Raw genomic sequence first — 25,555 nt, 5'->3', positions numbered from 1 at the left:
GCCTATCTTGAAATTCCCGGGCTCCAGCAAATGGTATTAACCAATCAGCATCCGAGCCTCTCCACCTTAGAAAAGCAACTGCTGCTTGGGCCTCTCTCTCCCTCTCACTTCCTCTTTCGCTTTCTCTCCCTCACCTGCTCTCTCTCTCTCTATCTTTTCTCTCTTTTTCCTTTTCCCCAATTTTCCTCAACCGAGTGCTCCAAATAAAGGCGTGATTTGGGAAGGAATCTCTATTTCGTGGTCGTCTCAGCTTGCTGGACAAGGGAGGCGTCTCACAACTGGTGCCAGAATACCCGGGAACCTGCAACCCCGAGATCGGACATCAGAGAGAGAGCCGAGTTTTCAGAACCCAACACGTGGAGCAGTGACATCAGTGAAATCCTCCAGGTAAAGGGGAGGATAGAGCATAAGCCTAAAAAGAAAAATGGAAAAATCAAAGGAAACGTATCTGAAAGAAGGTACCAAAAGTAACGGGGAAGAAAAACCCCATAAGTTCAGTGCAGGAGGAGCTTGAGAAAACAGCCGCCAGATTTGAGTAAAAGCGAGGTAACTGAAGGCGGGAAAATGAGGATGTGTTTACGGCGGGGTACGGGAGACCGCGGCTTCCGCCCCTCCCCCATCCGTCCCTCCACCTACTTGCTGGTAGAGACTGTGGGCTGCAGCTTTGCAGGGAGGCAGACGTGGTCATGTTTGGGGACTGTCTTCCCTGTTCTTAAAGAGTCACAGAATCATAACAGTTTGCCTTTTGAGGTGATTTCGCCTAATTTTCATGAGAGAGCAATGCCTGGCTCTCATATGCATGTTTAAATGTGGGGCACAGGCAGTCAGTGGAGCCGGTTCTGCTGGCGCACGTCAGCAGGATTTGCTGGAGTTGGCAGAGGCATCTGCAGAAAGCCAGGTCGCCGTGGTGACATGGGCGGGCTAAAGTCCGGATGACGTCAGAGGCTATGTGTACAATATGGATGGCGCCCGGCCTTTCCGCGGGGCTGCGGCTTTTTGGAGCAAACTTGCCCTGACTGAGGCGGAAGGGCGGAGGCGGAGGCTGCGGAGTGAGGCGAGGGGCTCAGCTCATCGCCGCGGGCCGTGCATAAGTCGCCGCCGCGCACCTTGCGTCAGAGGCGGAGCCGTGGCTGCCGCGCGCCGCACGTCAGAGGGGAAGCCACGGTCGCCAGAAATTCACAATCAAAAAGAAACACTGATACAACGCCCATATTCAGCAGGAAGTAGCCAGACAGAATTCTCGTTGCCCAAATTCCCTAAAAGATTAAGTGACAGAGCAGCAAGCCTGCTTCTCTGAGTTCCGCTTCACTCCGTGCACCAGTTTGGACTGTGAAAAGCACATTGTGCCAGCCTAGTCGGTGCCTGGCCTGGCGGGTGCCACAGTGGTGCCGAAAATAAGGGCGGTGCCACGGGCTGCCAGGCCAGGAGACTTCCGGTGTACCTGAAACTGTGAGGGGCTCTGAGGCTGAAATGGCTCTGGTTCCACTTGTCTATGCTGAAATGTGCTGACCTCAGGCAGGTCGTAATTATCATAATAAAAGCTCAATCAAGGTTTAGACGCAACAAGCAGGCAGTACCATATTACATCTACATGGTGCGACTTAAGTTTTTAAGAACTGCTTAGCATTTTAGCTAGAGAGATGGCTCAGAGGTTAAGAGAACAGACTGCTGTTCCGGAGGTTGTGAGTTCTATCCCCAGTGACCACATGGCAGCTCACAACTATCTGGTTTTAAATCTAATGTTTCTCCTTTTTAAAGAAAGGTTATTTACACATTTTTAGAGAGCTCCAGGCTAGGAACAGGAAGACAGTTTTCTCAAAATTATATTTTTGGAGCTATAAGCTCAACTGTGCCAGATTTAAAACGGTTTATTTTAAAACTTAAATCTCAACAGTTTTAAATTAGAGATTATAATAGATTCAAAGGTTCCTTAATTATACAGGATTTTAGGTCTGTATTTTCTCATAAGGGTAATAATTATTTTATTTAAAAGTCTAAATTTTCATCATAAATTTGATGGATTTTCAATAATATTGTCAATTTTGCTATATTGGCACTGTCTCCTCAAGAAAATAGGAGATCTCTCCATTGTCTAATGGCTTAAATTTCTTATAAGGTTAAAAGTTCTTATTCAATTTATATGGAGTTATTCAAAAAATATCTTATGACATTTAACAATAAACAGCCCAATGCAGAAACCTGCTACAATGGTATAGGCCAATAAAAAAGATATTTTAAGGTTGGCCATTCAGTCCAATTCTAAGGCCTGCTGCAATGACACAGGCAAACAAGATTTACTCTTTGGAGCAGAGACCTGCAGGTCTCTAAGTTCAAAACCATCCTACTTCCAGTACTGACTGTGCTAAATTTTTACACTGAGTTTTTTAGTACTCTTAATTGTTAATTTGGGAGAAGAGTTTTGTTTATGTTTTTTCTAGGAATGCTGACATGCATCTAGGTGCCAGAACGACTAACCAAAAGGTAAAAAATGCTACAAAGGATGAAGATTCGTGCAGAGGCAGCAGAGATGACCCCCTGGGCGATGTCAAGAGCAGCTGTTTCACATTATCACCTTGAGCAGCACCCTGTGCAGCCTCTTCAGACTCTATTCTGCCTTTTTCCTTCCTTAGGAATGGGTGGGAGCAGAGATATTCTTGGCATGCTGTCTAGGTGGATGTGCGGTTTGTCTTTGATTGGTGTGCCATCTGCTAGCCCAAATGAGGAAGGACAAGGTCTTTGTGGCACACGCCTTGGCAGCCTTGGAATGTGGGTCCTCACCCCAAGTTTGACTCTCAGCCTTAAAAGAGCTCATAGGCAATGTGCCATGCATAGCCTTTGTACCCTCAAGGGACCAGATACTCCCATTGCACAGAGGAAGGTATGCATAGGCGGAGGATGTGCAGACACAGCCCTTACACTCCCAGGGAAGTAGCTGTCCCATTGCACGGGAAGGGTGTGTCTTGCTTTTCTTTCCTTTAATTGGTCCACACATCATGAGGTGGGGACCTGATTGGGAAATAGGTTTTGCCTTTATTGCTCTTTAAAACAAAATAGGGGGAGCTGTAAGGAGCCGTCAGAACATCGCCATTGTTAAATGGTGCTGGCCTCCTACAGCTTGGAGGTAAACAGATCCTTTGTTGCTGCTGCACGGGCCAGAGCACCTGGGGCTTGTATTTTTGCATTACAGAACCTTGGTTCCCTGGCCTATCTTGAAATTCCCGGGCTCCAGCAAATGGTATTAACCAATCAGCATCCGAGCCTCTCCACCCTAGAAAAGCAGCTGCTGCTTGGGCCTCTCTCTCCCTCTCACTTCCTCTTTCGCTTTCTCTTCATCACCTGCTCTCCCTCTCTCTGTCTTTTCTCTCTTTTTCCTTTTCCCCAATTTTCCTCAACTGAGTGCTCCAAATAAAGGTGTGATTTGGGAAGGAATCTCTATTTCGTGGTCGTCTCAGCTTGCTGGACAAGGGGGGCGTCTCACAGGCGAGGACCTTGAACTTCCCAAGGGCAGGGAACCCTGACTGCCCTTAAGACTAGAGAGGGAGCTGGAGATGGGGAGGGGGAGGGAAAAGGGAGGCAGGGAAGAGGTGGAAATTTTTAATAAATGAATAAATAAATAAAAAAGAAAACACAAAAAAGAAGAAAAACTATTATAGACAAGAAAAATCCATCAGTGTGAATAGAAGAAGCAAAAGACACCCACTGCTGTTTCTGTGATGAGGATGTTTCCACAGGAAGGTGAGTCCTGCTGGAATGGAATGGTATACAGATTGATGGCTTGTGTGTGTGTATGTTTTATGTCAACCATAGCTTTTATTTCTCCAAGTCACACCCTGGATCCATACCAGAGAAACTCTGGGAACTGCAAGCTGGTATCCAAAGGACCCCAAATCTGTACTTTCCTGTACTTAAAAACAACAGTGAACCAGCAATGTGGGTCTCAGAAAAGATTCTGTCCACTTACCTTCTCCAGTACAGTTTGAGCAACTGACTCACTTTCTGCATCAAGGGCAGATGTAGCCTTGTCTAAGATCAGAATTTTGGGGTTTCAAACTAACGTTTGAGCAATGGTGATTCTCTGTTTCTCTCTTCCACTCATTTGAGCTCCTTGCTTAATTTGAGCTCCTTGCTTGAGCTCCCCACTAGTGTGTTAAATTTCTAATGAGATACAGAGAGGAAAAAGCACAAAGATACAAGGGTGATTAAATGATTAGAAGAGGAAATGACAAGCACATTTTATGTTTTGATACCAGCTTAATGACTACTTTAGCTTGGCCATTCAGACGCTTTGATCTGATCATTGTAAAAACAAATGTCTCTGAGAAAAGGTCCTTGTCAAGACAGTAAGGGAAGGTAAACAGAAACAAGATTCTTAGAAAAATTCTTAATTGTAGTGAATTTTCAAATCTCTTTTAGATGACCTCAGAATATTTTAAAAAATCTATGAAACATACACTGTGTGTAGTGTTTGTTCACAGTTTGATAGGTTGTCTACACTTTTCCTGAGAAGTCTCAGGCAGGATGCTCAGGAGTCAAGGCCACTCTCAAGTCAATGTTGGGTATAGGAGAACTTGCCTTAGAAACAAGCCCAAAAGACCAGGCTTGGTGGTGTATGGCTTTAATTCCAGCACTGAGGAAGCAGAGGTCAGGTGTGTCTCTGTGAGTTCAAGCCAGTCTTGTTTATGTAGTGAGTCCCAGGACAGGAAGGGCTCTGTAGAGATACCTGTCTTAAACAAACAAAACAAAAGCAACAACAACAACAAAACCAAAAACACCACACAAAACCCAAACAAGCTGAACCAAAATTTATCACAACTTCTTTTTTAAAAGCCTTATTTTTTTTCCTAAAAGCATTTTTCAGTCTTGGGAATAATTTAAGGCTCTGCTCTTTATTTATTTCTTGATAAATGCATTTTTAATAAATTGAGCATTATTTTATTATAGTGCGATAGTGTCTAGCATCTGTAATCTGTATTAGTCATATTCTATTGGATTATGGCACACCTTTCAACAAGGATAGAAGTTTAAATATTCTTTCTAAACATTTAATTTCTAGAGACTTTTTCTCTAAAAAACTGTTAGTCTTGGGGCTGAAGTGACAGCCCAGTTGTTAGGAGTACTTGCCCCTTTGGTAGAGGATACACATTTGGTTGCCAGCATCCACATGGTGCTAACAATCACCTGTAACTACCGATCTCAAGGATCTGATGCCCTCTCCTGCTCTCCATGGACACAGGACACATGCAGTGCAGACAACGAATCAAACATTCATATACATAAAAAACCTTTAAAAGGATGAAAGATTTCTAAAAGGAATATTCCTGCTGTAGAATAGCTCCTGCACAATACATGGACACATTTTATGGATACAGCCCTGTTGTTTTTGGCAAACAAGTTATTACAGCATGCCACTGCCACACAGTTGTGGAACAGAACACTACTGTGACCTACAAAATCGCAGGATCTTTTTGTGTCAAAAGCAAACATTGATTCAAAATATTTACATTTGGTTTCCATAGTGCAAACTTATGTGTCCGTCTGTCTGTCATCTATCTATCTATCTATCTATCTATCTATCTATCTATCTATCTATCTATCTATCTATCTATCCATCAATCCTTTTGTTTATTTACTTATTTTTGAGAGTATCTAGTGCAGACCAGGGTGACCTAAAATTTGCTCTGCAACCCAGGATGATCTTGAACTGTTTTTGTGTTTCTTTTCCTGCCTCCACTTCCCAAGTGCTGGGATCACAAGCATGGCCCATAATGTCAGGATTTATATGGTGTTGAGAATTGAACCTGGGGCTTCTTGAATGCCAGGCAAACCAGTGTGGTAGTGTTGTGGGTTTTGTTTTTTGGTTTTTCCATTTCTTTCCTTTGGTGATTTCATACATATGCAATGTATTCCGATTTTGTCTACCTTCCAGCTCCCAACTCCTCCTGGACTCTCTCTGGGTTTGGCTCCAAATACCAAGCTCCCTGTGACCTGCAGTTGGTCCAGCAGAGACAGTCAGAACATGTTCTGGTACTGTGTATCTTGCCTTTTCAGTTTCTAAATGGTGATTTTGAAAGAAGGTCTTAATTTAATCTTTCTTTTGTATCTTTTCTCCTCTCTTTTGGGTGTGAGGCAAGGTGGTGGTGAGCCCAGGCCTTGTGCACTCCAGGAAAACATTCCACACTAAGTTACATCCCTAGCCTTTAGTTTCACTTCTTTGTATAATATTTTTAAGAAAAATTTCTTACATGTGTACAATGAATCTTGATCATATCTTCACTCTTTTTTTTTGGAGACATTATCTTATTTATTATCCAGCTCAGACTTCTCAAACATGACATTCTCCTGCCACTGCCTCTGGATCAGCTTAGTATTTCTTTTTTAAGATTTACTTTTAAATCTTTATGTGTGTTTGCTTGTGTGTGTGCAGGTGCCTAGGGAGGCCAGAAAAGGGTATGTTGTCCCCTGGTACTAGAGTTACAGGTGGTTGTGAGCTGTCCAGCATATGTGCTGGGAGCCAAACTTGGGTCTTCTGGAAGAGCAGCAAGTGCTATTGACTGCTGAACTGTCTCTCTACTTTTCAGTTTACACCTTTAAACAATAGTTCATCGCTTCGGAATTCTTTGCTTATTGCAACATTGTGATTTTCTTCTTTCACCTACAGTATTAATTAATTATTCTTTTGAGACTGTCTTACTGTATAGCTCAGATTGTTTTGTACTTGCTAAGTAGTGTGGGCAGGCCTCTAAATGGTGATCCTCCTGCATGAGCCTACTAAGTGCTTTTCTAAATTTTCATTATTGAAATCCAAGCTAATATTTTGCTTTAAGACAAATTAATTTTTGTGTGTGGTGTGAGTAAAAACCACACAGTTCATTGGTTGTCTTATTCCAGGATCATTCTTTTACATTTTTTTTTACCTGCTTAATACTATTCCACTTGTTGAAAATGGATCCGTGGGCTGGTGTCTGGAGCCTGCACCCTGCTGCTCTGCACATCCTCCTGCTCCTCCTCCTCCGCCCTGGCTGCTCTGCACATCCTCCTGCTCCTCCCTCTCTGCCCTGGCTGCTCTGTACGTCCTCCTGCTCCTCCTCCTCTGCCCTGGCTGCTCTGCACATCCTCCTGCTCCTCCCTCTCTGCCCTGGCTGCTCTGCACATCCTCCTGCTCCTCCTCCTCTGCCCTGGCTGCTCTGCACGTCCTCCTGCTCCTCCTCCTCTGCCCTGGCTGCTCTGCACATCCTCCTGCTCCTCCCTCTCTGCCCTGGCTGCTCTGCACATCCTCCTGCTCCTCCTCCTCTGCCCTGGCTGCTCTGCACGTCCTCCTGCTCCTCCTCCTCTGCCCTGGCTGCTCTGCACGTCCTCCTGCTCCTCCCCCTCTGCCCTTCCCTGGCTGCTCTGCACGTCCTCCTGCTCCTCCCCCTCTGCACTGCTGTCCTCCTGGACTGGATGATGTGAGTGTGCGCTGCTTTGTTGTTCTGTTTTCATAGCTGCTCTGTCTACTTCTCACATTTTGATTTTATAAATACAAAATGATTTTGGTGTTCATACACCATTTTCTACACATATACAAAAGATTCATGGACTGGTGAAGAATCAGATTTATAGGTCAACTTGGGAAGAATATATCACCTTAAAAACATTGAATCTTTAGTAAATAAGGTACAACTTAATTAGGACTTCTTTCATTATTTTGGTCAATCTTTTACTAAATGTACTTTTAAGAAATCTTAATTTTGATGATATTGTGAATGTTTTAATTTTTAACTTATGTTTGCTACTTTTTAAAGATTCAGTTGATTTTTAAAGGAAGTTTGGGATCATTAGTTGTTGTTTTTTTTTTTTAAATTTGTTTGGCAGTTTGTGCCTTCAAAGGAGTGACCCTTTTCCAGGTTGTTCAGTCCACAGGCCAGTGGAGTTCATAGCATCCCCGTGTGGACAGCTTGCAGTGACTATCTGTGGTCAAGAATGACCTTCCATTCTTGGTTCTCTTTCTCTTCCTCTATTCCTCCTTGTCCCATTCTCCACCCCCTCTTCTTCCTTCTTCAACTCCCTCTTCCCCTAACCCTTCTCGCGTCTCTCCCTCTCTGACCTGTGACCTTCAGTACTTATCATGTGACTATGTAGTTTCTTCTTTGGATCACAGCATTGTGATTTACTATTAGGTTTGCTGTGAGGAGCATTTTGTCTATAAATGTTCTTCCAGTAAAGTAAGCCCTAACTTGTAGAGTTGGACCGAAGAGCACACAGAAGCTGTCCCCAATCTAAGTGAGAGGCAAGAGAGCCTCTCTTATAGCACCGTGTATTATAAGGAAATTCACTGATAGGAGTGAGGTCAACGAAAGAAAACACCTTCTCAACTACAGGGAAAAAGCCTATTCCATGCTAATTACTATGATAGATCATGGTATAATATAATTATTTTAAAAAGAGTTATTTTATTATAATTAATGCACACAGTGTGGTTTATAAGCATGTCCTTCCAAATGAATGTTTTTGTTATTTTAACTTTCTGGAATGATGAATTTTAGATGTACTTTAATTTCAACTTTCAAGTGTCAGATTTTTTTTATAATATATCTTAGTGGGTGCATCCCACATTTTTTAAGTGGTTCTAATGAATTTAAAAACAGGATAAGTAGATAAATGATTTAATAATTATAACACAATGCTCACTGATACATGTATTGTCAAGAATTTCAAATTTATTACGTCTTTTTTACAGTTCCCCATTTCTTATGCATTGTTTATTTCTTCTGCTCAAAAGCCCGGACAGTGTGTTTGAGCGCTCCTTTCTCACTATTAACCACTAGGTGGCGGTACAAACCAACATTTTTGCAGAAACCATTTCTCAACTTGCGCTCAGGACTTTCTCAAATTTCTTTGTCCTGCTTTAACATGGGTATCATTCTCTCTCTTCAAGGCACAGTGAAACACAATAAAAATTAAATATAATAAATAACTTTTGTAACTGGTCGTTCACCGATGTCTTTCTGTTTTTGAACTTTAGTGCCTTCCCTTCTCTGCAGATCTGAAATACTCCCCACATCAACCCTGGCACTGTACAGTGTGAGTTAGCCCACCCTGGAACCCGGATGTGCTCGGAATCCGGGCAGCACCATGCTCACCTTAGGAAAGGCCATTATGAAGTCGTAGGCATTCGCCTCCTTTGCTGCCTGCTCCATCTCTTCTTCACTAACGCTTTCACGCCCAAACTTAATATTGTTACCAATATTGTCCCAAACAAAACGGGCTCTTGGCTGACCACTCCAATGTACTCTCAGTAATGCCTCACGTTTTGATCTTGGATGTCGTTCTTGTCCACTGTGATCTGACAAACCAAAGAATCAAGCAGGCTATGATGCCGTCTGAGGTCTTGACTTTCGACTATCTTCTTAAACCGAAGAATAAACCGAAAAGTAGCAGGATTGGCTATATTTTGGTAAAATATTTATCGTACGAATAACACTGAGTTTTTTTTCCTGGTAGATTGGAATCAATAAATCTTTAAGAAACAACCAACTTGAAATCCCATGAAGCCGCAACTTAAGTATTGGTAAGGTTTTCAATAAGATACAGGCACACAAACACCGTAGGTGCTACAAATGTTTTATGGAGACAGAAGCCATCAACTTTGCCGTTTTCAGACTGATGGCACCGCTAATGTTCTAGCCTTCCTAATCTCTCAGTGCAATGTTCTAGCCTTCTAATTTCTCAACACTTGTTCAATCACAAAAGACCCAAGTTCCTTCTACTCATCGTTTTAACGAATAGTAAATAAACTGTATTCATAGGTAGCACTGTTACCGCAGCGTATTCTAGGGACAGGACTAGATGTGGCTGTCAGACTGCACTCCTCACAGCCTGGCATTTATGTGAGAATAAACACTGTTTCACACTCATCCAGTGATTTACTTAGTCGATATTAGCATAGACTTGATGTCTATAATATTTTAAACATGGACTGAGACATGCAATTTAAAAGAGACTAGCTTCTACAAGATTTTCTTCTAAAGACATTAATTGATGTTAAGGAAAAGCATCAAGAATCACATTCCTGGGAATACCAGCTTCAGACAAGAGTTAATTCCAACATTATAGATTACGGACAATGAGAAAGAGTGGGCCAGAGAGATGGCTCCGCATGTAAGACATCTGCTGTACGAGCCTGTCCGCTTGAATTCGATCCGTGGAACCCATTTGAAGGCGGAAGGAGAGAAGCGGCTTTCTGAACTGCATATGTGATCTGTAGCTTCTGTCACCCCCCCTCCTGGGCACTCTCTTGAAATAGTAAAAAATGCAATTTTAAAAGAATAAGCATACATTCTATAGATATTACTTTTCTAACACATTTTGAAATTCTATTTTTCTGTTTTTTGATACAGTTGTTTGCTCTGCTGGGGGTCAAACCCAAGGCCTTAGCATTCCAGGCACACACTCACCAATACCACTCAAGTACAACTTTGGCCTTTAAACTCATGAGATCTCTTCCTCAACCTTGCTAACATTTTAGGTATGTATCACCATGCCCAGCTAAATTTTGAAATTATCTAGAAGAACTGGTATGGCAGTTTGAATGAAAATGGCCCCATGGGCTCATGGGACTGGCGTTATTGGGAAGTGTGGCATTGTTGGAGGAATTATGTCACTGGGGGCAGGTTGTGAGGTCTCAGAAGCTCTTTCTGTGCCTGCAGAACCAGATGTAGGACTCTCAGCCATTCACCCTGCACCTTGTCTGCCTGCCTGCCTGCTGCCAGGCTTCCAACCATGACAATAATGGACTAAATCTCTGAACTGTAAGTCAGACACAATTTAATGTTTTCCTTTTTAAGAGTTGCCATGGTCATGGTGCCTTCACAGCAATGGAAGCCCTCACTAGGACAACTGGCATTACAAACGCTGCTATTTTTTCCCCCACTCATTAACCTTGAAACTGGTTCATAGTCTATTTACTCTATTTGTTGTCAATCTACATATAAGAATGTGAACTCCAAAAGGCAGAGGCTTTTGTTTGCCTTGCTCACTGCAGGCTTCCCATAGCCCAGACACATCAGGAGCACATCAGCTGAGTGAAGAGCCGCACAGGAAGGAGAGCAGACCAACTCGTCTCAGAGTCACTGTAAATACTGGGAGTTGGTACATCTGGTAGTATTTCAAATTCCATTCTGTGTACATGCCTTTTCTTTCTTTTTGTGTATGTGTGTACATGTTCATGTGTGTGTGTAGAGACCAATGTTTGTGTATGTGCACATATATGCATAGAGATAAATGTTTGGGTATCTTCCTGGATCACTTTCCTCCTTAGTTTTTGAGATAGGGTCTCTTAGGAAATATGGAACTCACCAATGTATCCACACTGGCTGCCAGCAAGCCCCACAGACTCTCCCAACTGCACTTCCCCAGTACTGGGATTGCAGATATACATCTGGCCAGCAAGCCCCAGAGATCCCCTCCCTGCACTGGGACTGCAGATATTGAATATATATATCCGGCCAGCTCCCTGCACTGGGACTGCAGATGCACATCTGATGTGGGATTCCCCTCTGTATGCTGTGAACACCACTGGTTAAAAAAGAAACTGCCTTGGCCTGTGGTAGGGCAAAAGAGTAGCATGAGGCAAGGAGAACTAAACTGAATGCTGGGAGAAGGAAAGTGGAGTTTAGAGAAGCCATGGAGCTAGAGACAGATGTGCCGAAACTTTGCCAGTAAGCAATACACAGATGAATAGAAATGGGCTAAATTAAATGTTAGAGTTAGTCAATAAAAAACTAGAGCTTATGGACCAAGCAGTGATTTAATTAATACAGATTCCGTGTTGTTATTTCAGGGCTGAGCACCGGGAACAAACAAGCTGCCTCCTACAACACACATCTGGCCAGCAAGCCTCACAGACTCTCCTGTCTCTACCTCCCCAGCATTGGGATTGTAGACGTGCATCTTGCCAGCAAGCCTCCCAGATCCCCTTGTTCTTACTTTGCTGACACTGAGACTGTGGATGTGCAAGTCAGGCCAGGCCTAGTTTTAGGTGAGTGCTGGGAATACAGCACCTGTGACCACATAGCAAGCCCGGAAACACCGAGCCATCTCCCGGTCTCTTTCCCCTGGTTTTCCTAGCGTTTGTACTTACGCAGCCTTCTTTGGGTCGTATGGCCTTGCAGAAGCTGGACTGTTGTGTTCTTGCCACTGCCACTGGGACCAACCAAAGCTACTGTCTCTCCAGAATTAATCTTGAGATTGAGACCTTTGAGAATCTGTTACGTACACAGGAAATGATACCATTACGTATTCTAGACAACGTTGTGTATTCAGTTAGATAGTTAATTTGTAATATAAACTGAAAATTCTTATGTAGCACATAAACAATTCAGATATTATTTTTATTTGTATAATATTTCATTTATATCTCCAATAATATATAGTTTGGGAGTATAATGTTTAAAATTTTTCTCTATACAAAGAGGAGATATAATTTAAGAGTTAGCTAGCTACAACTACCTAAAGCATTCACTTTTTTGCTTTTTTATTAGCATATTTCAATTATACAAAAATAAAGGGTTTCATTGTGGCATTTTCTTACAAACATATAATATATATTGATCATATTCATCCCTTCATTGCTTTATCTTTCCTCTTCCCTCCCTCTCCTTGAATTCCTTCCTCTTTCCAAATAAACATCACAATTTTTTCTAAATACGTATGTCTGATGTGTATTCATGTGTATATTATATTCATGTGTATGCATGTATATGGAGGCCCGGGGTTAGCATCAGGAATATTCACGAGTTCTCTGAGGCATGGAGAACTGAGGCATGGAGCTCATTATTTTAGGGAGCCTGGGGTGACTAGCTTTCTTTGGGGCTTCCATCTCTGCCTCCCTCATGCTGGGGTTCGGAGTAGGCTTTAAGTGAGGGTTGGGGGTCTGGACCCTGATCCTCATGTTTGAATAGTGAGCACTTTACCTACTCAGCCTCTGCCAAGCGTGCAAACTTCACATTTTAACTGAAATATCTTAACTAAATCTTTTTTTAAAAAATTATTTATTTTTATTTTACGCGCATGGTTGCTTGCCTGCATGTATGTCTGTGTGAGCATGCCAGATCCCTTGGAACTTGAGTTACAGACAGTTGTGAGCTGCCATGTTGGTGCTGGGGATTGAATCCTGATCCTCTGGAAGAGCAGTCAGTGTTCTTAACTGCCGAGACATCTCTCCAGCTCCCTCTAACAAATCACATGACAACTAAATTAAATTTTTATCTTTTAATTTGCACAGGTTAAATCTTGACAGGTAACTGTGAGTTATTCAAGAAAAATCTCCCTTAGAATAAGTCTAACATTTCTACAAGGTATATTCAAAAAAGAAGTTGGCAAGTCCACGGGGGCACAAGTGAGATCTTACCAGTTTTAGTCATTTGCTTGGATCTAAACACACATTTTTAGCACAGTGGAAATATTTACAAAATTTTCTCCATGTCTGAGAGTCTCTACCAGGCTTTAGTATCACAGGACTTGCCATATGAGAACAGTCTCACAATGAGAAGAGCTGCCTACTGATAGCCTCCCTCAGAGAGTTTTGCTCCAACTGTGTGTTTTCAGCTCCAAATGAACCTCTTCTTTGGATCTCGCCATTTGTAAAGAAACAAATATTTAAATAAGCACAGTGTGAGCCCTCCAGTGTGCCAACCAGAAAGGCAGTTTTGGAAAGGCGATGAGCACTGTGGACTAATGACAGGGTGTCTTCACATACACTTCCACCTCAGCCCGGTTTCCGTTCATTACGTGGGAGAACGTGTCCTCACTTAAAGCCAGTAGGCCTTAAAAATTAATTATTCAGCTTAACAGAAAAGGTTATGTTCAAAAGTTAATTTAAGTGTGAGGAGATGACTCAGCATATAAAAATGTTAACCACACAAGCCAGATGATTTGGGTTAAATTCATGAAACCCATTTTTTAAAAAAAACTCAATGCAGTAGATTTCACCTAGGAAGATCTGCAGTAGATTCCACCTAGAAAGATCACAGGCCAGCTAGCATTGGATATTCATCAAATCAGCAGAAACAAGAGAGGGGCTTGTTTCAGTAAGTGGGAAGGGAGAACCAAGTCCTAAAAGCTAAGCCGTCCTCTGACGTCCATGTGTGCAAAGTGGTGGGTTCCTCCTGTCCCCCCCACCCATGAGTTTAAAACAACTGTTTACCCAAATATGGTGGCACATACCTGTCCAAGTTTGAAGCTGACCTGGGCTACATAGTGAAAACCTAGTTTCAAGTAAAAGAAACAAATAAAAAGAATTGTTTAGAACAACATGACTCAGAGCACTATCATGGCACAATTGATGCTCTGGGCCCAGAAGCCAACCTAAATGTATATTCAAAATATAGTCTAAAATGCTACTTTAATTTCAGCCTGGTGAGCTGAAAAGGCAAAAACTGGGGCAACAATAGTCAGTGACAAACAAATCATAAAACAGAAGACTTTGATGAGAGAATCCCAGTAAAAGAGACAGAGAAAAAGCAAGGCAGTGGGAGTGGGCACATAATTTTAACCCAAATTCTGTAAGGTGCGTTAGGTACAATCAAGGTACATTGATGCAGTAATAATCTCATCTGTCTTACTTAAAATTGTGCCCTCCTTTTCTCCTGATTATGGATTTTGTTAGTAGCTGCCGTTTGCAATCTTTAACAATACTATTTTGTGGGTGGGTAGCAAAGGGACTAAATATATTAATTAAATGTAAGGACAAAGTTAACAGGAAGGACAGAGCTGTTTTTTCAAGAGCTATTGGGTGTTAAAGATTAGTTTACTGGGTATACTCCAAGAGGGCAGTAGGCTAGACTGTAGTCCCCTCGTAAGAATGAGACCCACTCTGTGCATGCGCGCGCTTGCGTGTGTGTGTGCGCATGCACACGTCTGTAAAGTGAGAGGAAGTGTATCGAAGACACAGTTGCTGATGCAGTAGAAGCCTCAGAGCTGGGAGAGGGGAAGGCCTAACAAGTGCATTATAACTGATGGTTGGAACTCCCAGGTTCAAGTAACTACAACTGGATAATACCCAGATGCTACCAGGAGGTGGCAGCATTCATTAATCCTTGACATTTTGGTGCGCTCAGAAATACAGACCGAGGAAACACGGAGTTAAAAAGGCCTATCAGTTAACCATAGGAGAGAGGCTGGAAAAGATAAACCACTGTCCTAAGAGATATTTGTCCATTTCTTATCAGTCAGCCTCGCTCTCAGTCTAATTGACTCTCTAAGCAATTAGCCAAAATGTGGATCAAAATTATCGCAGCGAGGGACTGGGGCTCGCTGGGCAAGCACTTGACATGAAAGTGTGAGGTTAATAGCTCTCTTCCAGGCACTCACACGAATACTGGGAGGTGTGTGGGCAGCCCACCTGTAATCCTGGGGTTTGGGATCCCTGAGCAAACTGGCTAGCTAGACTGGTGAGCTTTGGGTTCAAGTGAGAGATTCTTCCTTGATATGTAAGGTGGAGATGATCAAGGAGGACACCAAATGTTGATCTGTGGCCTCCACAGACATATACACACATGTACGAGCACACCCACAAGTGAACATGCATGCACACATATCACACATACACAAACAAACGAATCTTTAAAAATAATCCCAGCCCTGGTCCCACTGCTTCTAGAGTGATATTTATTTGGGTGCAGTCCATCTTTTACGGGGAGGTAAGGGGAAAGAAAGAAATAATCTCATAATAGAATATTCTCATCAGAAGATAATGTCAGAAAATAGTACAGTGCAACTGAATTTAAGTTACTTGGACAGACGGTCTTGATGGATAGCTGAAAGAAACATTTTCAAATGCTATGTTTTCTTGTACACATTCAGGCTTATATCCAGTTGTTGAGAAGTTATCTATATTGAGTTTCTTGGGAAAACAAAGAGACTGTTATACATCTTTAAAGGGCCAAGCTGATAATGCCCCTCTCCCCAAACACTTTAGAGATGAGCTTTAAGCTTCTTTTCAAATTTCCTTCCTGTTTTAGAAGTGCATGAAGCTAGCCACGAAGTTTTCAATAAGACCCATATTCCCCACAAAAGAGTTAAAAGCAGTCTTTCGTCCCATAACCAAATGACCACTGTGGTTTGAATGAAATGAGTGTGTCTGTCTTTTGTGCTCCTTCTTGCAGTAAGGACTGCTATATTTCAAAGCTCCTACCTTATCAATAACCTGAAAAATATTAAAGGCAGCTTGGTGTGGGAGAATTGTCTGTGTTCTGTCAATCATGTATTTTAATAAAACACTGATTGGCCAGGCAGGAAGTATAGGTGGGTCAACCAGACAGGAAGTAGAGGCAAGGCAATGAGAACAGGAATATTCTGGAAAGCAGGAAGCTCCCTCTGCCAGTTCTGCCCAGACCACCGGAGAGGAAAGATGTAAGCTGCCCAGCTGAGAAAGGCACTGAGCCGTGTGGCTAACATAGATAAGGATAATGGGGTAACATAAGTTATGAGAACTAATGAGTAGCCTGACCTAATGGGCCAATCAGCTTTATAACTTATAGAGATCTCTGTGTGATTGATTTTCTCTGGGACTTGCCAGCTGTGGGGTACCAGGTGGGACAGATACCCCAACAAGCCGGCCGTCATGCTACAGCAGCTCTCCGTGTTATGGCGAAGGTTTCCAAGTGAGGGGCTGCAGATCCAATGCAATAATTACTATGGATCACAGTGAAGGAAACCTACAGAAACAGAGCAAACAATAGTCACCTTTCCTCAGTGAGGGGCTACAGATCCAATGCAATAACTACTATGGATCACACTGAAGGAAACCTACAGAAACAGAGCAAACGATAGTCACCTTTTTTCAGTGAGAGAGACGATGGGATGGAGCACACGTGTGGCCTAGGTTCAAAGAGACATGTGAGGTAACTTAGGAAAGAATGTGGAAGACGTGATGAACTATAAAAAAAAACACAGACCATCCCCAGCCTTCTTGGCTTTTTCTTGGGGCGACTCTCCATTCAACAGTTGTGTCACGGGTTTGTGTCTCTACAGCTGCAGTGACACTGGAGCCGTTTGAACTGTGCTGGCCCTCCTCCCCTCCATTGTGGCCTTCACCGGAAGCTTTAGCAAGAGCGTGAGAGAAGTTGATAGCTCAGAGACATTGTGTTGTTTCTGTCCCTGTTTTAAAAACTGTTCTGGTCAGCCAGGCAGTGGTGGCACACGCCTTTAATCTCATCTCACATGATAAGATGAGAAGACCAAACAGAAATGGAAGCAGTAGAGCAGGTGCTCTTGCTCAGCCTGCTGGACTTTTCCAGCCTGAACTGATGTGTTTGCTGTTGAAACTGAAGGATAGCTCCATGAGTTACAATTTCCTACATAATTGTAGCACTTCAAAGGACCTGGGTTGTAAGGTTGGAAAGGGCTATGTGAAGCTTTCTTTTTTCTTAGAATTTATGTGCATGTGTTTCTGTGTGGGTTGTGTGTGTGTGTGTGTGTGTGTGTGCATCTGTGCAGGTGTTAGAAGAGACCAGTGGGCATGGGGTCCTCTGGAGTTGGAGACAAAGATATAGGCAGTTATGAACCATTTCCATCCCAAATTGTGCTGGTACCAAACCCGGGTCTTCTTCAAAAGCAGTCCAAGCTCTTAACCACTGAACTATCTCTCCAGCCTCATGTAGTTTGTTTTAAAGTTGGCTCAATGTGGGAAAGGATAGAGGAGCAACAGATGGAGCCTTTCAGTTAGCAACATCTCTGTAGACTGTGATCTAACCCCAGGATGTATGAAAGGAAAAGCCTTACTAGAGTGCTGGATTAAGAGAACTGTATTCAGAGCCGGGCATGGGTGTGGGCAGATCTCTGAGATTAAAGCCAGCCTGTTCTACAAAGTGAGTTCCAGGATGGCCAGGGCTACATAGAGAAACTCTGTCCCAAAAAACAAACAAACAAAAAAACTGTATTTGTTAGTGGGGAATTCAATTATGACTATGATTCTTCTGAAAGTAAATCCTTGGCATAATGAGTACACAAAACATGTTGGATTAATAAATCTTAACTACATATTTTATATGTAAATGTGTTTTTCATATTCTAATATATATATTTTTCTTTATATATTAGAATCTAAAAGTATATCCAAATTATGAGAAGGAAAAATATTTGTCTCAAACATATTTGAAAAGTCATCCTCATTCAAAATGAAATTTTCTTACTAAACTCTAGGTAAGTAAAGATGCCTAAGCCTGTCACCTTTGTTTTTAAACAAGACTTACAGCAAGAATAGTTCCGATGGTGTAGCCAGGCTCTGCACTGAAAATTAAGGAGGTATGGACCAAAAAGCCAATCCATAGGCTCCATTCATGAAGAAGTAGATGGCGCCAAGAGAGAGTTTGGAAACTACAGCCTTCTTTATGCCAGCATGCCTTGCGTCTTTTAGATTCTGTGTATGCCTCACAAAGACGAAACACCAAGTCACCTTTGGAGAAAACAAAACCAAGCACTTTTTGTCACAGTTAAAGGTACAGACCTTTGGGTTTCTTTCTCTTGGGCTCCAAAGGCTGTGACTGTTCAGATTGATGACAAGACTTCTTCAGCTACAGCCCCGACTTTGGAATAGGCATCAACTTCCTTACTGGTCAATGAGATGACCACCTGCAGTAAACACAACCACTGTTAAATGAAGAATGAACCGGGCGGTGGTGATGCACGCCTTTAATCCCAGCACTCGGGAGGCAGAGGCAGGCAGATTTCTGTAAGTTCTAGACCAGCCTGGTCTACAAGAAGTATTTCCAAGACAGGCTCCAAAGCTACAGAGAAAGCCTTGAAAAAAACAAAACAAAACAAAACAAACAAAACAAAACAAAACAAAAAACTAAGAATGAATCTGCTGTGGTTTGAATGTGAAATGTTCCCCAGAGGCTCAGCTAGTCATATTTTTGGGGATCTTTAGAAGTGGGGTCTAGCTGATGACATAGGCTCTACAGGTTGGTAGAGCCCACTTCTGGCTTCTCTCTTTCTATTTTCTGGTCCTAGGAGGCCAAACCATACCTTTTTACCACCACTGGCTCTCCCCTGTATTTATCCTGTCATGGTGGACTAAAGCAAGCTATGAGCCAAAAATAAAACTTCTCTCTTCTTTGTGTTGCCACAGCAACACAAAACTGATGGCTAGTTTTAAATTGTCAGCTTGACATATTTAGAATTCAATCAGCCTGACCTGTGAGCATGCTTGTTGAGCAACCTCTTGATTATATTGACAATGACATTTTAAAATGTTTGTAGGACTCAGAAGATCCAGGATCATTTTTAAAAAAGAAGTTGTTCTGGACCTTAATTTCTGATTTTATTTATTAATTAAAATGATTGTATAGTAAAGAAGAACACTGTATGGTGCTAGTGTAAAGACAAATATATTGATAATTACAAAATTTTAGAGGTTAGAAATTAATCCTTACAGTTACAGATAGTTGGCTTTTAGCAAAAGTAACAAGTTGTGTGGGTGAGAAAGTATAGCCGTGTCCTTAAAAATATGCTGGGACAGTGTGTGAGAAAGATGAGGGTGAACCCTTCCTTAGTCACAAAGTAAGTCAAACTGAACCACAGGTCTACAGGTAAGGAATAAACCATGCAAACATCGACAAGAAAAGCAGTAATTCTGGGTTTCTCGAAGAATTCTAAAGTTCTGAAGCACAATTTATAAAAAAAAAATACTCAATAAATTGAAATTCATCCAAATGTAAAACTTCTGTGTTTCACAGTAAGTCTTTTAGAAAATGAAAACGTGGTGGGAGAAATCAATTGCCTTTCAAATCTGGGAAAGAACATGTATTCAGAATCTGTACAGAGGTCTTTCAGCTCAATCATAAAACAATGCTACACTTTAAAAAATGTGTGCTTCCCAGAACATCAGTCAGCAGGAGCACCCGCAGACACATGCACACACGGAGTCCATCACATCAGTCAAGAGAACACCACAGTTCTGTACTTCACAGAACATCAGTCGGCAGGAGCACCCGCAGACACATGCACACACCGAGTCCGTAAAAAACGAAGGAGACAGAGAAAATGAATTTAGAATTTTTTAACTTCAATTAGTTTGTATCTATGTAGACACATGAGGCTGTGCTTAGCATATTGATAGAGCATGGTGGCACATTCTCAGACTTTACCCTTAGATAGGCCTTAAAGAAGGATGACCATGAGTTCAAAGCTGCCCTGAGCTACATGGAGAGTTCTAAGTCCCAGTTGTACAGACCATTTTAAACAACAAATAAATGAACAGTCAAGGGCCAGAGAAAACACTAGGTGTTGTTCTTGTCTGTTTGCAGATTTTGAAAAGCTTAATGATAAAGTATGGAAATCCTGTGAAGAAACCCAGTAAAGAGAACACTCACTGTGCACATGGTGGTGAGTAAAGTCAAGCTTACTGTCACCTCACAATTTACGAAACAGAATGCCGTTATGGCTTTCTATTATTCAGACTTTGTGATGGTTAATTTGGATACAACTTATCCTCAATTAAACTTTATTTTAAGAAGTACTCGCTTCACTGTTTCCCTCAATTCATCTTCCACCGTGCTTCCTTCTAAAGCCTTCCTTTGTTTTTCTTCTTGTGATGCTGAGCCTCAAACCCAAGGCCTTACACATGCTAAGTTCTCCTAGGAGATTCTATTGCTAGTTCATCTTTTCAAATTCTAAAATATATTTAAATTGCATTTTTCTATAACAGTTAAAAAGAAAATAATTTTTAGGAGAGGATATAGATCCTTTATCAGAGGTATTGAGGTACTGCAGTTCTGGGGGCAAAACTGGCAATAAAAACACAGATCCTTACTTTTCTGTTGATGACAGTTTTGCCACATAAAACTCAGAAAATATGCCTACATACTTTTTATTTTCATTCTTTTGTGTTTGTCAAGTATTTATGTTTATGTTCATAGACGTGTGTGCTTTCACGTTCAGAGACCAAAGGTCAACCTCAATTGTTTCTTTCTTTGTGCTCCATCTTACCTGTTGAGACAGGGTGTTTTGCTGAACAAAGAGCTCGCTGACTTGTCTATACTGTCTTGTCAATGAGCTTCAAGAATCTGTCTGCCTCCCTTATGCTTTACTTTAGAGAGGGTGGGGGGGGCCTGAACTCAGTTCTTCCCACTTACATAGCAAGCACCTTACTAAAGGAGCCATCTCCCCAGACTCATATCCTTTAAGTATACGGGAAAATTATATATCACTATACTATATACGGGATGAGAGAAAAGCATGGTTACTTTAACCACTTTTGTATAATGTGAATGATTAAGGTTTCCAGTTTTTTTTCCTTATAGATATTGATTGGATAAAGTAGCAAGCAAGAAGTAGGAACATAATTCTTCATCTGAACTTACATAATGATATCTTCATTCACCTTCTCTTGAGACTGAGAGAAGTTCTGATAGTTTGCTGCAAAAAAGATTTTCTCTTTTTAATTATAAAGGAAATTAACAATTAGTCATAATGTTTCATGAATGTTCCTCCAAACCACATACATGATTTTTGTCTGTTTGCTTGCTTTTATAGAAAATGAAGTTCTTGTCCCTGGTTTCATGATTCTTTGCTGCCCATGTTTTTAAAGGAGAACTTGCAAGAGCTATCTCTTCTCTCAAAAACTAATTTCCCAAAGTGAAAAGTAAGAGAGAGCACTGACCTTACAACTCACAGAAAGTTCTCCTCTAGGAGAACATTTAACAATTCACTTCCTGCCAGCAGGTTCATGGCGTCGCACTTCCTGCCCATGATTATGCTTTTTAGAATTAAATTCAACATGTCCCAGAGAGAGTTGTCATGACAAAAAAAATGAACACAAAACTCATTGAAACTTATTGGTGTTAAGTTGGGAGCTTAGGCCCCAGCCCCTTGCATCTATCCTAGCTCCCTGACCCGAAGAGTAAGCACTCTGGACTCCAAATCCCAGCAGGCCAGGTCCTGACCCCTCCCTGGCGGGATGGGGGAGGTCAGGACCATGCCCAAGAATATTTAAGTGAACTCCCAAAAGAGGAACACATGGTCTCCTTTTCTTGCTTCCAGTGGTCATTGTGCCCCTTCCCAGCTTCCCCTCAGGGCCACCTGAGAGCGCAGAACTTCCATTAAACCTGGATATCTCTTAATGTGGCTTGTTTTGATTTGGCTTGATTGGGATTTTTGCATCGGTGGAGAACTCGCATTAGGAAAATATTCCTAACAACTGGGTTATAACTAAGAGAACCATATAATAAAACGGTTTCAAACAACCAGGCGGTGGTAGTGCATGCCTTTAATCCCACCACTCGGAAGGCAGAGGCATGTGGATCTCTGTGAGTTTGAGGCCAGTCTGGTCTGTAGAGTGAGTTCCAAGACACAGAAAAACAATGCAGAGAAACTCTGTCTTCAAAAACTATAAACCCAAACCAAAAAAAAAAAAAAACCCAAAACCCAAAACCCAAACCAAACCAAACCAAAATCCCCCAAAACAAAATTCCACTCCCACAACAAAAAACCAAAAAAAAAAAATCCAAAACTTTTCAAACATGCTTTGTTTAGCAGATGTAATTTCTCTCTCTCTCTCTCTCTCTCTCTCTCTCTCTCTCTCTTTCTCTGTATCTTCTGGAAAAATAGCATCTACCATTAACAACATCCAAAGTCCCAATTTAGCCAGCAACACAAACTCATAATCAGTACCCTACATTACAATTTTTTAAAATAAAACTCTGTAGTAAACATTTGGAAGAAAACTGGAAACTTCCAAGTCCTTTATCTGTTATATCCCATTTAATAATGTCTGAATTTATTTATATGCAAATAGTCATTCCCCATCATTTCATTTATGGAATTGTGATACATAATTTTAACTAGCCCATTTCAAAAAATCATAATTGATGTAGAAGGAATGAAGATAACCCTAATAGAAATATTAAATTAGATTTAACCCAACTGCTAAAGATAATCACCACTGCTTCTAAAATGGTATTACATTGCAATAGAAATAGTGCAATCTCAATTTTGAGATTACATTACTAGAAGTAGTCTAAGAAAAAGTATAATGTTTGCACAAAAAAGAACAGTTAATCAATGGCAGTTACCATTTTTATTTTGCTTATGGCAAATAAATAGCCCTCTTTTATTATTATTTAGAAAATAAACATTAATAATTAGCAAAGCTGTTGTTAAAATGTTCAAAAACTATGCCTTATATTCCCACTTCTTTTAAAAGATTTATTTAATGTATTTAAATGTATTGCTTACATGCATGTGTATCGGGTATCCATGGAAATCAGAAGACGGTGTCAGATCCCTTGAAACTGTGATGTACTAGGAACTGAATCCACATCCTCTGAAAAAAATAGCAAGTGCTCTTAACCACTGATCTACTTTTCCTGCCCCAAATAACTATTTAGTAATGGATAATATAAAAATATTGTCCAAAAAATCTTATCTAAAGTATTTTATTGCACTGATAAAATGACAGTATACTGCATTGATAAAATACAGCACAACAATATCTGTTACATACGCACTACATGTTCCTACCTAAAGCAAGTGTCTTATTGTTGCTATAAGACACCGTTACTAAGGCAACTTATAAAAGAAAACATTTACTTTGAAGTTCATGGTTCCAGAGAATTAGAGTCAGTGGTCACCATGTTGGGGAATGTGGCACCAGGGAAGCAGGTTCATCCTGGAGCAGTAGCTGAGAATTCACATCTGATTCACAAGCATGAGGTAGAAAGAGAGAAAGAGTGGGGAGGGTGAGGAGGAGTAGGGGAGAGAGAGGGAGGGAGAGAGAGAGCAAGCTAACTGGGAATGGCATAGATTACTGAACTATCAAAGCATACCTCCAATGATACACCTCCTCCAACAAGACCACACCTCCCAAACCTTCTCAAACAGTTCCATCAACAGGGAATCAAGGAATCAAATATATAAGCCTATGGAGGCCATTCTCATTCAAAGCACCACAGCAAGTAAGACAATAAATACTACTCAGAAGACAGTCTCAGGCTGCTGGGTTTACCATTCCCTCACTGAGGACTGACAGTCAGTAAATATCTACTCAATGAACTGATGAATCAATATGCATAACAAAAGGAATTTAGCTTATATCACTAAAATGTAAATGTTTTTGTGATGGAGCACAAATATCTTCTTGATCACAGATCACTAGGGAAACCATGAATGTTAACCACACTGGAACCCCCTTCTCAATGGAGGAGATAAAATACCTGTTTCCTACCCAAAGAACTGGGAGTGGATATTGTTAACCATGTGGTGACCTTTTCGCTATCTGTGGTGCCAGAACTCATCCACTTTTTGCTATAGAGGCAGACCTCACTCAAATCTCCCAGAATGTCTCTCCCAGACTCCCCCATCTTAGACCTTTATCTTTAGCTAGAGACCCCATTCTCTTGGTCACGTATACTTTGTAAAATTGTTTCTAATTAGTCACATCTAAACTTTATTGTGCATCTGAAATTGGAATGATTGCTGCCTGGGAACTTTTCCCCAAGCTTTACTCTGTTTCACATATGAGAACAACCTGGAATTAGATTCCCCAAAGTCTGATCCAGGTTGATGAAATCAATATGAACTGGATTTTCATTCTCATCTCTTTGCAGGTTCGCTTCACTGCCTGAACATCTGCAGCATCCCCCTCATTTTTGCACACACATTTTGTATGTGTGTGTGTATTCACACATGTGTCTGTAGGTGCATGTTTCCAGAGTCCCATAAAGCAGTTCTTTCTCCCTCCCCTCACCTTTTTCTCCTCTATCTCTCTTTATTCCCTCTCCTCTTTTTTTCTTTTTTGTCCCTTTCTTCCCCCACTTCCTCTTGCCCTCTTTCCTCTCTCTTCCTTTTTCCTTTTCTCTTTCTTTCCACCACCCTTATATATTTTTGCAGACACACATGTTATTGGTGGTTTTTCTCAAGAGAACTAATACAGACTTTGGTTATTTAGTATCAAATAACATAGACTGAAGTTCATATTATACAAATATTCTTTCATAATGATCTATAAGATCAATGTTTGACTACTTTAATGTGTTTGAGTCTCCAGTAAAAGAAAATCTTGAACTTACTTCTGTTAGTTTGGAGTAGGCATCCATTAATAAAATGATCACTTATTTCTTCTAAAACCAGAGACATTAAAGGATGTTAGTATCCCCAATGTCGTGAGTGCAATGTCCAGACTATCAGCAAAACGGAACTGAAAAAATAAAGCAGGGAAATGTTACTGTTGTGAAACTCAAGCAAAACTTCCAATAGCTATTCCATGAAACAAACGTTACCTAACCAACTGATGAGATTAACTCAATCATAAAACTACAGGCATGCCTTTATCTGTACTGTAAAAAGGAAACAAACAAGCACTCAGTCTTAGCTCTTAAGGATTCACAACAAGGTTTGAAAAGGGACTGAAAAACAAATCAGCCCAAGCAATACAAGCTATGAGAAAACATATGTCAGATCCTATGTTGGCATGATTCCAAGTCTTCTGTTTGGAATGAATTACTTTAAAGGGCTTGATGAAAAGCCAATCAGCAAATTTTCATTTATTAGCATTGGTGTGCTGCCATCACTAACCATA

At 41.2% G+C, this 25,555-nt stretch overlaps 1 protein-coding gene across 1 annotated transcript in view; it reads right to left on the bottom strand.

The window, feature by feature from the left end:
• Abcb5 (ATP binding cassette subfamily B member 5) overlaps nucleotides 1-25,555 on the bottom strand; it is a 96,174-nt gene that overhangs the window by 63,802 nt on the left and 6,817 nt on the right. Inside the window, 16 exon segments of the mRNA XM_087911838.1 lie at nucleotides 3,956-4,132; nucleotides 4,135-4,155; nucleotides 9,120-9,226; nucleotides 9,229-9,322; nucleotides 12,119-12,143; nucleotides 12,145-12,242; nucleotides 15,770-15,880; nucleotides 16,172-16,222; nucleotides 16,629-16,694; nucleotides 18,231-18,289; nucleotides 18,292-18,407; nucleotides 18,485-18,609; nucleotides 19,567-19,639; nucleotides 21,342-21,396; nucleotides 25,047-25,120; nucleotides 25,122-25,174. Of these exon segments, the coding sequence (XP_087767964.1) occupies nucleotides 3,956-4,132; nucleotides 4,135-4,155; nucleotides 9,120-9,226; nucleotides 9,229-9,322; nucleotides 12,119-12,143; nucleotides 12,145-12,242; nucleotides 15,770-15,880; nucleotides 16,172-16,222; nucleotides 16,629-16,694; nucleotides 18,231-18,289; nucleotides 18,292-18,407; nucleotides 18,485-18,609; nucleotides 19,567-19,639; nucleotides 21,342-21,396; nucleotides 25,047-25,120; nucleotides 25,122-25,174 (1,305 nt within the window).

The sequence above is a fragment of the Myodes glareolus genome, chromosome 11 (genome assembly GCF_982192425.1).
Source record: "Myodes glareolus chromosome 11, mMyoGla1.1, whole genome shotgun sequence".
Taxonomy (NCBI): Eukaryota; Metazoa; Chordata; class Mammalia; order Rodentia; family Cricetidae; genus Myodes; species Myodes glareolus.
This window is presented reverse-complemented; position numbering and strand designations above follow the sequence as displayed.